The sequence below is a fragment of the Halichoerus grypus genome, chromosome 1 (genome assembly GCF_964656455.1).
Source record: "Halichoerus grypus chromosome 1, mHalGry1.hap1.1, whole genome shotgun sequence".
In the NCBI taxonomy this organism is placed as follows: Eukaryota; Metazoa; Chordata; class Mammalia; order Carnivora; family Phocidae; genus Halichoerus; species Halichoerus grypus.
The window spans coordinates 198,284,682-198,297,050 of NC_135712.1; the positions used below are offsets into that span (position 1 = coordinate 198,284,682).

The window sequence follows — 12,369 nt, forward strand, 5'->3', positions numbered from 1 at the left end:
ATTGCAGTTTTGCTCAGAGGATCAAAGAATATTTTTGATACTAAGGGAGAATTTCTTTCTCTGTGCTGTGTTAATTACAAAGTGATTTTTATAGAAAGAAAAGACTGCAAATCCTAATGTAGTTCAGTGCATAGATTTGTGAGGTCTTTATAGTGTGCAGATTATTGTACCTAAGCTTTTTCTCCTCCTAAATGAGCTCTTGTGACATTTGCAGGGGGTGATGCCTAGTTGTTCTTTTTTTAAACAGAAGTATTTTTTATTAGTCTCAATCTAAAAATCATTCTATTCCCTATTGGGTATTTACCCAAAGAATATGAAAACACTAATTCGAAGGGATATATGCACCCCTGTGTTTATTTCAGCATTATTTACAATAGCCAAATTATGGAAGCACCCCAAGTGTTTATCAACAGATGAATGAATAAAGAGGATGGGTATATATATACACAATGGAATGTTATTCAGTTATCAACAAGAATGAAACCTTGCCATTTGCAACAACATGGATGGATCTAGAGAGTATAATGCTAAGTGAAATAAGCTTATCAGAGGAAGACAAATACTGTATGATTTCATTCGTATGTGGAATTTAAGAAATAAACAACAAAAAAAGAGACAAACCAAAAAACAGACTCTTAACTATAGAGAACAAACAGATGGTTACCAGAGGGGAGGTGGGTAAGGGGATGGGTGAAATAGGTGATGGGGATTAAGATTACATTTATCATAATGAACACTGAATAATGTATAGAATTCTTGAATCACTGTGTTGTACACCTGAAACTAATAAACACTGTGTTAACTACACTGGAATTAAAAAATTTTTTTTTCTTTTAAAGATTTTATTTATTTATTTGACAGAGAGAGAGACAGCGAGAGAGGGAACACAAACAGGGGGAGTGGGAGAGGGAGAAGCAGGCCTCCCGCCAAGCAGGGAGCCCGATGTGGGGCTCCATCCCAGGACCCTGGGATCATGACCTGAGCTGAAGGCAGACGCTTACCAACTGAGCCACCCAGGCGCCCCTGGAATTAAAATTTTTAAAAATTATCCTGTTCCCGTTGTCATAGCCCCCACTTTTTCTGTACATTATATACTTGAACAATATGAATGTCATATACCCAGGTGCATAGGAAGCACCACTGTATTGTAAACCAAATAGAACCTCAATTTATTGCCATATAGGGAAAAGCATTTATAAAGTTTCCCCCAGGGAAACCTTTGGAGTTGTTTACAGAGCAAAAAAGCCAAAACATATACTGGTGGGTTTTTTTGTTTTTGTTGTTAGTTTAACCCACGGCAATGAAACCCTCATGATTTTAATTATCTGACTTTTTTGGATACTTTTAAAGAATTTGCAAGTTTTTCTTCATGCTAGTAGTTCCTTAATTTAAGTCTGGAAAAGATTAGGGCTGTTGACGTTTTGAATGGCATAAACTACTTGAAATCAGGTCAGTGTATTTGCAGAGGACAGTTGGGAAAATAAAGCTTTGAGGGTTAGTTACACTCTGGAAAATAGGATTTATCGACTCCATTGTATTTAGATGCGTTTGTGAAAAATAATGATCAGTGAGGTCCTGAAGTGGCAAGAGTATAAATTTCATTTATGATCTGCCTGTCGTTGATTCACAGTAGAATCAGTTCTAAGCTAATTATTTGGATATTTGGGCAGGTTCATTACGACTTATGAGAGAATGAATTTTCTGTTTGTCAGATTCTTTTTTTTTTTTTAAGATTTTTATTTATTTATTTGACAGAGAGAGACAGTGAGAGAGGGAACACAAGCAGGCAGAGTGGGAGAGGGAGAAGCAGGCTCCCCGCTGAACAGAGAGCCCGATGCGGGGCTCGATCCCAGAATCCTGGGATCATGACCTGAGCCGGAGGCAGACGCTTAACGACTGAGCCACCCAGGCACCCCGTGTCAGATTCTTTTTTAGTATTTTGGTACCAGCCCTAATTGACAAGGTATAATTCAGATTGTCTGCCTTCGGACACACTTTAAAGATTATAAAGCTACATTTTTCCTTTTGGAGCTTGGGGAGAATGTGTCCTTTATCATCAGTGAAGGGCTTATTCTTCAGTTATTGGAAGTCTTCCTTGTTATCATCAGAAAACACTTATCTCTTTATGTGCAAAGTGTATTAACTGGAGATCTGGGGATTTTGATGCTTTTCTGTCCCTTATCTGGGATGGTTTTGACTACAGGTGATAGAAAACCCTAATGAGACTGGCTGAAAGCATAAAGGGAAATTTATTTTTGTTATATAACAAGATATCCAGTATTTTAGTGACAACATCAGGGACCCTGATTTCTAGCCTTCTGTTCTGCATGCTCAGCATGTTGGCCTGGTCTTTAGGCTAGTATCTTTTAGGGTCTCCAGGTGGATGCAGTAGTCTTAGATACACATCCAGACAGAAGACTATCCTGAGGAAGAGAAGGGACGCCTCTCTTGTGTTCTTTCAGAGCAAGTCACTTTTCCCAGGGGACCCCTGGCCAACTTCCCCTCTTGTCTCATGCTTAGAAGATGGTCACATGCCCTTTCCTAAATCAGCCCTCTCATAGGGATGGAAGTACTGTTGGAGATTCTCCCTGAGCTAGAATGAAGTTTCACATTCCCTTTGAGGTTGGACTACCTGATTGGGACTCTTAGCAAGGAAATAGTGGAGAAGGACGTCAGCATCTACAGCCTTCTCAGTCCATGGTTTTCAGAGTGGGCCTTGGTGGACACCTGACTTCAGGAGCAACCTCTGGTTGTTTATAAAAGAGTCAGAACTATCGATGTTTCTAGGACTTCAAGGCTGGGCAGTAGGCAGGGCAAGCCCAAACCCTTTGCCTGCATCAGCATATCCTGCAGGGTTAGTGGTGGGCATGGCTTCAAATTGTAGGCGTGGAAATTTGAGATTTTATTATTTGAGAGAGAGAGAGAGCATGTGTACACACATGTGTGTGCAGTGTGGGGGCAGAGGGGGAGGGAGAGAGACAAGCAGACTCCACACTGAGTGCAGAGCTCCACACGGCCTTGAGCTCATGACCCTGAGATCATGACCTGAGCCAAAATCAAGAGTCAGACGCTCAACTGACTGAGCCACCCAGGCGTAGGTGAGGAAATTTGAAGTTAAGTGACTAACCCACAGCTCCACACTCTGTGAGTCACGGCTTCACAGAGATTGACAGGCTTCTGGGCACTTGTACTTTTTTAGGTTCCAGATTTATTTAAAAAGAAACGCCAAAACAAAGCTTATAGAAATATGGTATATTTTACATGTTAACTTTTTCTTCTTCTTCTTTTTTTTTTTTTTTTTTAAAGATTTATTCACTGGGTGCCTGGGTGGCTCAGTCGTTAAGCGTCTGCCTTCGGCTCAGGTCATGATCCCAGGGTCCTGGGATCGAGCCCCGCATCAGGCTCCCTGCTCCACGGGAAGCCTGCTTCTCCCTCTCCTGCTCCCCCTGCTTGTGTTCCTGCTCTGGCTATCTCTGTCTCTATCAAATAAATAAATATGATCTTAAAAAAAATAAAGATTTATTCACTTTACAGAGAGTGAGAGAGAGCACGAGCAGGAGGGGCAGAGGGAGAGGGAGAGAGAATCTCAGGCAGACTCTGCACTGAGCGTGGAGCCTGTAGCGGGGCTCGATCTAATGACCCTGAGATCACGACCTGAGCCGAAACCAAGAGTTGGGGGCTCATCTGACTGCGCCACCCAGGCGCCCCTTACATGTTTACTTCTAAGAAAATATTTCAAACACAAAAACAGTCCCATGACTTTATGTATTTATCATGTAGGAACAAAATACCAAAAGTCTAGATCTGACTGGATTTTGGACTTGAACCTTTTGGTCCTTTGGAGGCTGCCGAGGTTGCCATGCACCTCAAGAGTCCAGCTCTTCTGGGCCACTTGGCACTATGGATCCCTCTCCTTTCCCAGACACCCACTGACCCAGGCTAGAAAGTTTAGCACCGTTCTGGGAACGCCATCTCCCATCAGAGGCAATCCCGGCGTGCAGTGGGGCCAGAGCAAAAGCTGATTGGAGGTGTGAGGTAGAGTCCACTGTCATGGTGGGCACCTCCAGGAGACCTGAGAAGAGACCCTTCACAGCTGCTTCCCCACTTAACACTGCCACTATGTAACTCCTTCTGTTTTCAGATTGTGCTTTTACTCCCTGCAGCCCTCTTCCTGGAATTATTTCATTCATTCCAACAAACCTTTTTTTTTTTTTTTAAAGATTTTGTTTGCTTATTTATTTATTTATTTTTAAAATTTTATTTATTTATTTGACAGAGAGAGAGTGAGAGCACAAGCCGGGAGACAGAGGGAGAGGGAGAAGCAGGCTCCTCGCTGAGCAGGGAGCCCGACATGGGACTCGATCCCAGGTCCCTGGGATCATGACCTGAGCCGAAGGCAGCTGCTTAACCAACTGAGCCACTCAGGCGCCCCAGATTTTGTTTATTTATTTGACAGAAAGAGACACAGGCGAGAGAATACAGGCAGGGGCGTGGGAGAGGGAGAAGCAGGCTTCCCGCGGAGCAGGGAGCCCGTTGTGGGGCTTGATCCCAGGACCCTGGGATCATGACCTGAGCCCAAGGCAGACGCTTAATGACTGAGCCACCCAGGTGCCACCTAACAAACCTATTTTTGAACAGTTCCTGTGTGCCAGGAACTGCCTTGGACCCTAGATGGAAATACAAGGGAATGGTTTGGTGGTGTTGACGACAAGTAAATAGGGGACAGTACGGTGGTATATTGCTGAGATAGTTGGCACAAGGTACCTTGGGAGCTGTAGAGGCGTGCGCACCCAACTCATGTTTGGGAGAGTGGAGTCTGGGAAAACTCTGTGGGGAAGGGAGTTGCCTTCTCCTGAAGGAGGACTAGAAAGTGGATAGGTAAGCAAAAATGTGTATTGTGTGCTTTGAAGTGGTGCTGATTGGTTAGGGGAATGGGAAATCATTTATTTTTGTTGATAGCCGTGAAATAGAACAGAGCTTCCTGGGCGGCTTTGAAGTAAGAAAATTTTGCAGTTTTGCAGCAGGGTTCTTCAGTAGCCTATTTTGCCCATAGATTATGAGGTTTGGAAGAAAAATAATGTTTTATCTCTTTCAGGTAAAGCCATATTCCTGCTCTTAAAAATATTTTTCTTTTGGGCGCCTGGGTGGCTCAGTCGTTAAGCGTCTGCCTTCAGCTCAGGTCATGATCCCAGGGTCCTGGGATCGAGCCCCGCATCAGGCTCCCTGCTCAGCGGGAAGCCTGCTTCTCCCTCTCCCACTTCCCTTCTTGTGTTCCCTCTCTCACTGTGTCTCTGTCAAATAAATAAATAAAATCTTTAAAAAAAAAAAAAAAATTTTTTTTTTCTTTTTTAGTCTTGATCTTTCAGATGTAGTCCTGCCTGCTACATTCCTAACTTCAAACTATATTCAGTATTAGGGAAGTTGCCCATTACTTTAACTTTCTTGAGAGAAAATTGACATTACAAGGTATTTAAGTACAAAGGCATTTCCTTGTCCTACTGGTTGGTGTAGAGTTATACAGAAAGGGAAGCTCTGGGGCACTGGACTGATGGCCGTAGATTTAAAGTAGAAGAAATCAGAAGCCTAAATTTCCTTGGGAAGAGCAAACCCTTTTTATGATGCTACAACTCAGCAAGGAATGGCTTTCCCTGCCTGCTCCTTGGCCTTCAGCAGAAAAGTTGAAAATCTAGTGTGACCAGATTTCTCAAAAACCCTTCCTTGAGTCAGCGAGAGACCCTTACCATTACTGGATATAGTGAGAAGTCTGAACAGGATGAATTCGTGTTGCCTTCTGTTTTTTTCCCTGAATGCTTATCTTTGAATATGAAGTAAACAGGGATAGTTGCCTTTCTGATGACTGTTAACATATTGTAGCTCTAAAATCAAACCTTTTAGGGAATGTGGAAGGTTATATGATAGCTAGGAAAGGACGAAAATGTGGGCTTCTGTGCATAAAAAAAATGGATGGAGGAGACCAAAGTTGTAGCATTCAGAAAAACTTGCCACCTGCCTCTCACGCACCAGGCAGCATTGTACTTACTGGGGGAACGCATAGCAGGGAACAAAACAAAATCCCATTCTTTTTTTTTTTTTTTTAAATATTTTAATATTTTATTTTTTTAAAGTAATTTCTACACCCAGTGTGGGGCTTAAACTCATGACCCTGAGATCAGGAGTCGCATTTTCAACCGACAGAGCCAGCCAGACGCCCTCAGAATCCCGTTCTTACTCACAGAGCAGATGTTCTGTGAACGCCAGGGAAGTTGTAGCTTGCCAGCTGTTTTGATTCCCTCTTTTCCTCTCTCCTTTCTTTTAGGAAAGAAGAATAAGCTGAACAGACTCTGACCATTGCTTTCAGCTCACCAGGACCTTCTGCCTAGCTCTCCTTTCGTGGCCCATGTGCTGCATCCTCTGCCCTCAGAGTGCAACTGGCCCCCAACGCAATGTGTGTTTGTCAAACCATGGAAGTGGGGCAGTATGGCAAGAACGCAAGTCGGGCCGGAGACCGGGGAGTCCTCCTGGAGCCCTTCATCCACCAGGTGGGCGGACACAGCAGCATGATGCGCTACGACGACCACACTGTATGCAAGCCTCTCATCTCCCGGGAGCAGCGCTTCTACGAATCCCTTCCTCCCGAAATGAAGGAGTTCACCCCGGAGTACAAAGGTCAGTCACTGGCCGGTTCCGAGAGAGCAGCAGCCTTGGGCTTTTGCAGGCCCTCAGCTCAGTTTTCCTTGTTTTGTTGGCCATGTGATATGATTGTGGGTCTCTGTTGTCTCAAAGCAGCGAAGTCACTTTGTTAAGCAAAATTTGAGGCCGAAAGTACCAGCGAGGTCTTTAGATCTTAAAAATCTGAATTCACTGATAGGTAAACCCGAGAAGAATTCACAGCATTAAGTCCTATTTGTGAAGAGCATGCCGTTAGCAAGGTGGTTTGCCCTGTTTGCTGGGATGGTCTAGGAGAGGAGAAGTACTTCTCTGGTCCCAGGGGAGGAAGGATTGGATGCTTTCCAGGTCGAGGCGGTGAGGCAGCTGGCAAGGAGGCTGTATGGAGCCTGTGTCTGTATGTGCTGGGGGATTGAATTGATGGTAAGGAATTTGCACAGTGACTGGGGATGCATGGAAGTCCTAACTTTTAAAGGAAAAATAATGTTTGAAAATGTAAATTGACTTTATAGACTAGAACCCATGAATATATATCAGAATTAAGTCACTTTATTTTTTAATTTTTTTTTTTTTTAAGATTTTATTTTTATTTGTGAGAGAGAGAGTGCAGGAGGCAGGGGAGGAGCAGAGGAAGAGGGACAAGCAGACTCCATGCTGAGCCTGGAGCCCCACATGGGGCTTAATCTCAGGACCTTGAGATCATGACCTGAGCCGAAACCAAGAGTCAGACGCTTAACCAGCTGAGCCACCCAGGCGCCCTAAGTCACTTTATTTTAAACTCTGATTTTTGTCACTGTGTTTATACATTTTCATGATTGCCTACCATGTGTAAGTTAAATTTGGGCCGGGGGGGGTGTTCTGCTTTTTAATTTCCCAAAGCTGTTATGAATTTAGTCATGTTTACACCATCCTTTGCCTAAGGGATCCTCAATTTTGAAAAACCAGTCCATATCAGTATTTTTTGTTTCCTTAACTCTTTTTTTATTGTGGCAAAATACACATAAAGTTTACCATTTTAAAATGATAATTTAGTGGCATTAAGTACATTCACAATGTTGTATATGATTATCATTATCTATTTCCAGAACTTTCTCATCACCTCAAAGAAAAAATCTGTACCCATTAAATAATAACTCCCCCTTTCTCCCTCACCTGAACCCCAGGTAACCTCTAACCTACTTTGTCTCTACAAACAGGCCTATCGTAGACATTTCATATAAGTGGAATCATGTCATTCTCGTCCTTTTGTGTCTGGCTTATTTCCCTTAGCATAATGTTTCCAAGATTCACCCATGCTGTAGCCTGTATCAGAACTTCATTTCTTTTTATGGCCGAATACTATTCCACTGGGAATATGTATCACATTTTGTTTATCCATTCATCTGTGATGGACGCATGGGTTGTTCCCACTTGGGGCTATTGTGAATAATGCTTCTGTGAATATTAGCTTATAAGCATCATTTGAGTCCCTGTTTTCAATTCTTCTTTTTTTTTTAAGACTTTATTTATTTTGAGAGAGGGAGAAAGAGAGTTTTTTTGTTTTTGTTTTAAAGATCCTGTTTTCAGTTCTTTTGGGTACATAGCTAGGATTGGAATTGCTGGATCGTATGGTAATCCTGTTTAACTTTTTGAGGAACCACCAAACTGTTTCCTGTAGTGGCTGCACCATTTGATATTCTTATTGGGAATGTTCCTGTTTCTCCACATCTTGCCAACATGTACTTTCCTCTTTTTAAAAAAATTATTATAGCCATCCTAGTGGGTACGAGTGGTATCTGATTGTGGTTTTGATTTGCATTTTCTTAATGATTAATGATATTGATGTGCTGTTGGCCATCTGTGTATCTCTCTGGAGAAATGCATATTCAAGTCCATTGTGTAATTTTGAATTCGATGGTCTATTTGCTATTTTCAAAACAGAACCAGAAGAATATTGAATTTGAAGGAATATTCTAAGCCTGTAAAAGGAGAGAGAAGCCAGAATCAAACACATTGCTGTCTCTAAGTGGCTAAGAACAACAGTTACAAATGCTTTATAAATGCAGCTTCAGCCGCCTACTCTTCCACACTCAACACATTCATGGCCAAATCTTCTGCTATAAATATGCCAAAACCAGATAGAGAACTATAAGCCCTGTTAGCTCATGGAGTCATGCTAAGGAAAAAAAAAAAATCTCTTAAAAGGAAGTTGAGCCCTGGCTCCAGAGAAATGTTTTCTAAATCACAACCACCAGAACTGGGACAAGTTTGAATCTCAAGGTGCCTTCCAGGGAAGGATTGTCCCTAGCATTGGTTCAGTTTTTCCCTGCAACTTTCTCTCAGACTGGGGAACAGAAGTCTTTAAAAACCATAGCAAATCGTTAGTATCTATTTTCTTTCCTTGGGCTACATTTTTACTAGGAAAAATAAGTGTATGTTCTCAAATATACAGTTAAACCAAAATTTGATCCTTTCTTATTAAGTCAAATGAAGCCCAATTTATTCAAAGAAAATTGCAGCTATTATTGGTCCAGTTCATATATATGAAAACCCAACAGCACAGGGCTTTTGTTTTTTTATTTTGAAATAAATTTAAAATTATAGAAAAGCTGCAAAAAAAAAATTAGAGTTCCTGTATACCCAGCTTCCTCTAATGCTCCCGTGATGCCAGTGTACCAGGTAAAGCCCTATCATAAAGTGATGCATCTTCCCTTACCTGGTTGTAGACCATGTGCAGGAAGTCTGACCCATCTCTTCAAGCTCTTGAGTCCCACCAAGATATTTAAAAATGTCTGTATGAATTGAAAGCTGCAGTTAATGGTTGCTCCAAAATGATTGAGATACCAGATGTGGACTTGGATGTAACCAGCATAATCCAAGCTGATGAGCCTACGGCTTTATCAGCCAATGCCTGGGACTTAAATTTAGTGCTTGAAAAAGATTATGGGGCATTGAAAGACAAGGGCACTGAAAGATCATGATTAACACAGACCCCACCTCCCCTCCCTCTTGTGCTGTCCCAGCTGCTCTGTTACCACTACAGGGTCCTGTCCACTGTTCTCATGCATTCAGCAGTCAACAGTGTGCCAGAAAGCCTTCTTAAGTGCTTTGGCGAGCCGACTAAAAAACAGCCCTGTCATGAATATCAGCTGGGTTTTAATCTAATGTGGAAGAAGGTGCCGAAGATTCAGATGAAGTTCAGTGGCCAAATCATGTCTGTCTTCAAAGGAGAAAGGAACATTGCACAGTTTTTCTTCTGTTTGGCCAAAAGCATAATGCTGTAAATTTAACCGTTGTAGATACCTGGGTAGATAATAGCTATTTTTCAGTTAAAAGAGGTAAGCAGTAGGTAGGGACTCCTGGGTTGGCTCAGTTGGTTAAGCATCTGACTCTTGGTTTCAGCTCAGGTCATGAGCTCAGGGTCCTGAGATCGAGCCCCACGTCCAGGATCCATGCCCTGCAGGGAGTCTGCTTGAGATTCTCTCTCTCTCTCCCTCTGCCCTCCCCCTGCTCATGCGCTCATGCGCTCTCTCAAATAAATAAATCTTAAAATTTACAAAACAGAACAGGGAAGCAGTAAAGAAGAAGCCACTGTGTTTGACTCTGTGAACTCTGCTCTTGGAAAGAGCATCCTGACTTGTTGGGACTGAATTCCTGGTGGCCGATGTTGTGCTGTGGTCTGTGCCCTGGCAGACGGGAGGCTGCCGTGTGACAGTGCCGGCCAACGTGCGGAGACGGATAAGGGCCTGTGAGAACCTGGCCCCTTTACTACTGCCCCCGAGCTCCTTAAGTGAATCTCAGTAACTGATTTTAGATTTTAAGGAGAGTGCTGTTTCATGCGTATTGTTGATAAAGTGACTTGTACTAAAATCAAAGTCTTCACTTAAGCCAGTCATCAAGCATCAATGGGCATTGTATTAAATTTCTTGGGGCGCCTGGGTGGCTCAGTCATTAAGCGTCTGCCTTTGGCTCGGGTCATGAGCCCAGGGTCCTGGGATCGAGCCCTGCATCGGGCTCCCTGCTCCGCGGGAAGCCTGCTTTTCCCTCTCCCACTCCCCCTGCTTGTGTTCCCTTTCTTGCTGTGTCTCTGTCAAATAAGTAAATAAATAAGTAAAAAGAAATTTCTTGGGCGCCTGGGTGGCTCAGTTGGTTAAGTGACTGCCTTCGGCTCAGGTCATGATCCTGGAGTCTCTGGAACAAGTCCCACATCGGGCTCCCTGCTTGGTAGGGAGTCTGCTTCGCCCTCTGACCCTCCCCGCCTCATGTGCTCTCTCTCTCTCATTCTCTCTCTCTCAAATAAATAAATAAAATTTCTTGGGGTGCCTGGGTGGCTCAGTCGGTTAAAGCTCAGCTCATGATCTCAGGGTCCTGGGATCGAGCACCCTCATCGGCCTCCCTGCTCAGCGGGGAGTCTGCTTCTCCCTCTCACCTTCCTCCCTGCTTGTGCTTTCTCTCTCTTTCTCTGTCTCAAATAAATAAATAAAATCTTTAAAAATTTTTCTTTAAAAACCTAACTATAGTACAGTTTATAATAACCGAAACCAGGAAATGAACCCTGATATAATAATAATAACTAATCTGTATATTCAAATTTCGGCAGTTTTCCTTTCCCACTTACGTTCTTCTTTTGGTTCAGGTTTTCACTTCACATTGCATTTACTCCTCCTTAGTCTCCTCCAACCTGAGATAGTTTCTCAGTCTTTGTCTTTCATGACCTTGACACTTTTGAAGTATACTAGCAGTGATTTTGTAGAATGTCCCTAAATTTGAATTTGCCTTATATTTTCTCATGATTAGACTGAGGTTATATATCTTGGGCAACAGAAGTGATCTTGTGTCCTCTCAGTTCTTCATGTCAGAAGATACGTGCGTTGTTACTGGTGATTTAATTTCAATCACTTGGTTAAGGTGGTGTCTCCCAGGCTTCTCCACTGTAAAGTTACTATCTTTCCTATTGTAATTAATGAATATCCTATGGGGAGATACTTTAAGACTTTCTAAATATCCTGTTCGTTCGTTCGTTCCTTCCTTTTAAAGATTTATTTATTTTAGAGAAAGTGGGTAGGGGCGGGGAGGGGCAGAGGGAGAGAGAGAGAGAATCTCCAGCTGAGCGTGGAGCCCAAATGGGGCTTGATATCACCACCCTGAGATCACGACCTGACCCGAAATCAAGAGTCGGACATTTAACCGACTGAGCCACCCAGGTGCCCCTAAATATCCTGTTTCTTATAGTACTTTAGCCCACTAATTTTAGAATTGTTTGGTGGTTCTTGCCTGTGACAATTATTACTGTGTTGTGTGCCTAATGGTGACTTCTGTTTCCATCATTCCTTTCTATATCTATTAATTAAAAGGAATTACAATCCCATAAGGAAGAACTGTCCCTTCTCACCCATTATCTGTCAGTTTGGGCTTAGGGATATTTTACTTCTCATATTCTAGATGTGGCCACTGGGACTCCTTTAATTGGCTCTTGTGTGCTTGTGACACATACCCCCATCATTTTTGACTACTTCTTTACTTTCAATTACCTCAGGATGCTCCAGGCTCATATTTTATTTTTCCTGCCCCGATTCAGGAACCAACCATTTCTCCAGGGAGCTTTGCTTCCTTTTATTGTAGGAATGGTATTTAGAAAAACCAAGATCTTGACATTAGATGGACTGATTGCTACTGGAGTATCATTGTTTTTAGGCCCTTTCAGCAGACAGGTCTAGAAAATAC

The 12,369-nt window shown here is 42.7% G+C and overlaps 1 protein-coding gene and 1 pseudogene across 3 annotated transcripts in view; both read left to right on the plus strand.

Moving 5' to 3' along the window:
* IP6K1 (inositol hexakisphosphate kinase 1) overlaps positions 1-12,369 on the plus strand; it is a 55,509-nt gene that overhangs the window by 27,500 nt on the left and 15,640 nt on the right. For 2 of the 3 annotated variants that reach the window (XM_078078119.1, XM_078078127.1), the window contains exon 2: positions 6,317-6,666. In XM_078078119.1, the coding sequence (XP_077934245.1) occupies positions 6,444-6,666 (223 nt within the window). In that variant the 5' untranslated portion in view covers positions 6,317-6,443. Of the gene's footprint in view, positions 1-6,316; positions 6,667-12,369 lie in introns of those variants that run through there. The other variant, XM_036123861.2, reaches the window with a different exon arrangement.
* On the plus strand, positions 8,033-10,449 carry LOC118555642 (aminoacyl tRNA synthase complex-interacting multifunctional protein 2 pseudogene; annotated as a pseudogene).